The sequence below is a fragment of the Nestor notabilis genome, unplaced genomic scaffold, assembly GCF_000696875.1.
Source record: "Nestor notabilis isolate BGI_N333 unplaced genomic scaffold, ASM69687v1 scaffold33448, whole genome shotgun sequence".
NCBI classification, from domain to species: domain Eukaryota; kingdom Metazoa; phylum Chordata; class Aves; order Psittaciformes; family Psittacidae; genus Nestor; species Nestor notabilis.
This window is the reverse complement of record NW_009939289.1, coordinates 26842-32550: the sequence shown is the minus strand read 5'-3', so window position 1 is coordinate 32550 and position 5709 is coordinate 26842. Positions and strand designations below refer to the sequence as shown.

General features: G+C 39.2%; 1 protein-coding gene across 1 annotated transcript in view; it reads right to left on the bottom strand.

Moving 5' to 3' along the window:
- Positions 1-3242: 3242 nt before the first annotated feature.
- VWA3A (von Willebrand factor A domain containing 3A) overlaps positions 3243-5709 on the bottom strand; it is a 28678-nt gene continuing 26211 nt past the window's right edge. Inside the window, exons 31-32 of the mRNA XM_010019780.1 lie at positions 4413-4474; positions 3243-3259 (exon numbers count right to left, since the gene is read on the bottom strand). Coding sequence (XP_010018082.1) covers positions 3243-3259; positions 4413-4474 — 79 coding nt within the window. The remainder of the gene's footprint in view (positions 3260-4412; positions 4475-5709) is intronic.

Below are 5709 nucleotides of genomic sequence, written 5' to 3'. Positions count from 1 at the left end.
CCACGTCAGGGTGGAATCCCAGGAAGAAACAAAGCAACTTCTAACAGCAACAATGAATATGCCCTTTATCAGCGCTCAGGTGTGGTTAGAGAAGGAGACACTTTATGCAATATTTGAAGGGAAGGAAAACAAATGCATCATAAATAAAAATCCTGCATTAGCTTGTATTGAATAAAGGCATGTTTCTATATAATAGGCAGGGATGACAGCTTGGCTTCTTACATATAGGAATTGCAGAGGAAACAAGAAAGCCACAAGAGCTATATATATACACAGGTTTTAAAAATATTATTGAAGACCAATCCTAATAGGTTTCATTTTAATTTAAAGGTTTTCTAACAGTTATTGCAAGGGAAGAGAGAAGTACAGATCATCATGACTACTACATGGTTCGTTTTCATACCTAAAAATACTGGAGGAGTTACAAGAGCATGGGAGACGGCTTAGGATGGATGGAAGAAGAGGATCTATTTTGCACTATGCCAGTCAGATACCATTTAAAATCTTGTCATAATTTCTACCAAGTTTAATTTACAAGGTTCCATTCACCTCTATTGTTATTATTAACCCAGAAATTGTTAACACAAGCTGCAGAACTTTCCAAGTAGGGAAAAGGAAAAAGCCTCTAAGAGAGATTTGTTGTTTGCTAGTTATTTCTCTATTAAGAAAGAGCCTTGGTACCAGACAGACTGTGGTCACAAACAAAAAGGCAGCCCAAATCACTGCAAGCATATAGACTAGTGGCGTACAAGGTCAGCCTAATATACCTAGCAAATTCTGGGCAGAATTTAATGATTCTAACTGATAGTTATTCACAGTTACCCACTCTTGCTGTGAAAACAGCACTCTCCTGATAGGTGGCAGAACACATACTTCAAGGTAGCAACTGGTTTAGCTGTTAAATTCATTGCATGCAAATCAACATATTGAGTGAGTCATGGCAATGACATGACTTACAAACAACCTGCCATAAAAAATACGTATCTTTGTTAATTGTGAAACTCCTCTTTTATTGTGTCATGAATACAGTGAATTGCATTCTGGGAAGCAAACGACATATACCTGGCAGACCAATATTGAAAAGTCACTTATAGAGCACTTGACTAGTCAGGTCATCACAACTGAACCATCTCCTTAAAACTGATGGGAGCAGGTAGGATGGGAGTTTCCAGGAGACAGAAACTGTATTCTAAAGGAAGAAGCTGCTCTGAACAGAGCAGGACTGAGCAGCCTGCCAAGACTAAGGCTTCAGAACCACAGAGAGAGGCAAAATAAGTTAAGCTGGACAGGATGTAATGGCTAAATACTCTAACACCCAACTATTACATAGCATCTGTGGTTACACAAATTCTAATATCATCCTTTGTTCCCTGCTTTTCAGCTGCATTTTTCTTGAACAGAAGACTTAACCCCCCCCGAGCTCACACCACCAGCAAAGAGAAGACTCCTGAATTCCTAACACCTACTGTAAGTCTGGGAACATGCTAAATGGAACCAGAGAAACTCGCTCTGCCCACAGAAACAAATGACCAGTCTACACCAAAACAAACAGCTGAGTGATGGGATGAGCATTAGTGTAGTGAATTTACAATAGACCCATTGACGATCAGTCTACAGAGACACTGTGTAAATTGAATTGTTTTGAATGAGTAAAATCTCTGAACACCAAATCCTACACAGGGAAAAACAAAAGGCTGTAAACAAGAGGTTCAACAGAATTCAATCTAACACAACACTGAGATACTCCAGTGCTTATCCACATTTGCAAAATATTATGTGCATTATCTTATTTCACAAAAAGTTTGATATAATTTCACATACCTGCACAAGTATATATCATCATAAAATACTTACATACCCCAAATGGAAATGTAACTAATCCTATTAATTTACAATTAACATTTGCATATCAAAGCATCTCAACAGTTACACATGTACTAACATATATAATAATAAAATCACAAGTGATGATGCATGGCACCATTTTAACTGCAGTTATGCATAAACACCATTTTAACTGCAGTATTCCACAGTAGGCCGACACTAACATGGAATGTGGGAGTCAGCTGGTGCAGAGCATACATTACAAAGAGGCTTTTATGGTAGAAAATATTTAGTTCTTTATGGAGATGAAACAGATGGAGGAACAGAAAGGATATTATTTCCCATATCAAGCTATATCCAGTCATTCCCATCAGCTGGCACTCAGGACATGCAAATGGCTCCCGAACAAATTCAGATCAAGTATCTGAATTTCGCAGCCTGAATCCATTTTTGTTAAATATTACATGTATTAAACACCTGAGATGAACTCCTAATCCTCTAACAGACAACAGTAAACATCTACAAAATACCAATGAACTGTCATTGCAGAGTTTCTCAGTAAAAAAAACGAAGTGTATTTCATATTCATAAATCAAGTAGAAAAATATATGCTTTAGCACTGCAGTTAGCTTAAACTTGGTTTTCATATATGGTACTAGCTAACATTTTTAATCCTTTTAGGACAGGAAACATATAAGAAACTAACAGAATTGCTTAGAAGACTGGCAGTGTCCAGTTATACAAACATAACCAGGCTTTATCAGCAACAAGATATTACTTATTTGCATGTCTGATGATTTCTCAATTATCAACTCTAAATCTTTCTCTACTGCCAACATAAAGAACAATGTGCTGAAATAATTATTAGCAAGCTTCTTTGGCAAAAATGTTTATTCCAAGCCTTTTTTCTGCACTAAGGTTATTTCTTAGACTTCCCATGCAAAACTGGCATGAAGAATTCTCTTTCTAGTATCACAGCCACATGCCCCATCTGTTAGGGATAATGAGCACCAGCAAAGAAGTCTCAAACCAACTGCCGAAAAAGTTATCTTGGCCATACCACCAATTGATTGAAGCAATTATTAGTATGATGCAGCAGAATAGAAGAGAAACAGAAGTTGTGACCCTGTATAAGTACTAATTATATTAGAAAAACATACACTTTTAAAATTTGCATTAGTTATATTGAAAAATATCCTCTACTTATGTTTGAACTCTACAGAATTCAGGGCTTGATTTGAGTCCTGCAAAGTCTGCAAGTGGAGTAAGCCAGCAGCACTGATCTGTAACTTCTCTTTCCAGAAGTCGAGACAACAAAGAATACATCTTCCCTCTTTCTGCTTGAAGCTGGAAGCTTTAAGTGCATTCTGAAAGGAAGCAGGCTAGTGGTACCACTCCAAACCTCTTCCATCTTTTCTTCATCTAAAATTTAATCCTACAAGTCAAACACACGAGTAGTTTTAAAAACACAATTCAAAATATATAAACTGCATAGGCTCACCATAACCCTTGAAAAAATGGTAATGGAAAACCAATATAAATTAACTTGATTAACTTTCAGTTTTCATTACCTGCATGTTTAATCATGCTACAACGCTACATATTTTCTGAAGCATATTAACAGGCATGTCTCAGTATACACCCCACAAGCAATAGTTTACCATGAAAGGCTGAAAGACAGAGATGGTCGTGGAACACTAGCCTCTGCCTGTACATGCTTGCAACAACTTTCTAGCAACTACAGGATCATTATATATCCATGCCCTCTCCAAGCATCTCTCTTCAGTGATCAGCTTTTATATGCTGAATCCTGCACATAATCTGACCAAACTCCAGGTTCCATTCTCCAAGAAGCAAGCATTCTCTTTGAATGACTGGGCAATTATTTGTAAACCAAAATACAAACCTCAGCTATAGAAACAGTCTCACTACACATCTGCCTTACCCAGTTCTTTGATGAATATCTTGGCAGGCCTAAGTTCTCCAGTGCAACTCTCTGTAGTCATCTGCATGTCCACTTTTTCCTCCCAAACACTTCTGTGACAGATGCTTCTATCGTGCTTAACGCTGAGGAAAGTAGTTCCACCCAGCAGTATCTTTTTTCCTGTAATTTTTACAGCAGGTTGGCTCTGCCAGAGGTTTAGTTTGTCCAGCTGCTTCTCCTACAACTTTGTAACAACAGTCCTGTGTTTGCTGAGACTGTCTTTACTATTACTGGGGGCCTTTTTCAGTCAGCCTTGTTCATTTAACTGATAAATCCTGCAGCTCATGTAACAATTGTTACTGCAGCCATTGCATCTGGTCCTAACCCTCTCTTGTGTTTAGCTGTCTGCTCTTCGAAAGAGCTAAACCATTAATAACTACAAATACGTATGTGCCTTGCTTCTTTCACCCTACAGTTCCCTTTGAACTGTTCTTTTTGTAAACTAGGTTATACTGTGGACTAGCTCAGCTAAGAGCTAAAATCATTACAAATGTTTTCAACTTTGGAAAAGTCACTGCTGGAAATTAATACATTTTACAGTAGGGTTATGAGATATTATCCTTCTACTGAAATACATAAACTACCATCTATTTGTGGTATTTACCTGAGCATTTTTTAAAAAACAGATTGTCCTTTTGGTTTATGTTCCATTTTTGAAGTAATAACCTGTTTGAAAGAAAAACAAAATCTAAATGATAACGCAGCTTTTTACAGAGACATATAGTACCTTTGTATCTTTGTTTAGCCATGTTCTTGTGTGACGGAAAATCTTTTCATTAAGGAGACATACTGCATTTTAAAGCTCTTTGCCTGCTGTTACTATTGAAATGGTATTTTCTGGTTTTGGGTTAGCAGTTAGGAAGCATAACAATGAACAGAAGGATCATACAATTTATCTGTCCTTTACTCCAGTTCTAGACAGGTATCAAAACTAGCTCTGAATTATACCAGAAACAGCAGGAAATGGTGTGCAACCCGAGCTAATTCAGGCTGCTGAGATACAGATGGCATGCAGTGCCAGCAGGGCTATGCTGCTTCCAGGAAATAAGCTTGTTAGTGTCCACTGACATACCTCTGCCTGGCATCACACTGTACTGTTATCTGTTACAGAACAGCTAACAGAAAAGGGAAAAAGAAACTTCATGTTGAAGGAGGATGTTGAATAGAAGGTGAGGAAGAAAAAAGAAAGGGAGCAAACCTAAGGAATGTTGGCACTACACTGTTATTCTATGGAGAAGGAAGGAAGCTAAAAATTACAGTAAAGAAGGAAGGGGGGAAAGACACAGTGTGCACTCACAGCCCAGAAAGCCAACTGTATCCTGGGCTGCAGCAAAAGAAATGTGACAAGCAGGTTGAAGGAGGTGATCCTGCCTCTGCTCTCGTGAGACCTCACTTGTAGTATTGTGTGCAGTTTTGTGTCCTCAACGTAAGAAGGACATGGAGCTGTTGGAGCAAGTCTAGGGGAGCACCACAAGGATGATAAGAGGGCTGGAGCACCTCCCATATGAAGACAGGTTGAGAAAATAGGGGCTGTTCAGCCTGGAGAAGAGAAGCTGCGTGGAGATCTCAGAGCAGCTTTCCAATATCTGAAGGGGGCCTACAAGGATGCTGGGGAGGGACTCTGCATCAGGGACTGTAGCGACAAGACAACGGGTAGTGTGTTTAAACTTAAACAGGGGAAGTTTAGATTAGATATAAGGAAGAAGTTCTTTACTGTGAGGGTGGTGAGTCACTGGCACAGGTTGCCCAGAGAAGCTGTGGCTGCCCCATCCCTGCCAGTGTTCAAGGCCAGGCTGGACAGAGCCTTGGGCCACATGGTCTAGTGTGAGGTGTCCCTGCCCATGGCCGGGAGTTGGAACTGGATGATCTTCAAGCACTTTCCAACCCAAACCATTCTATGG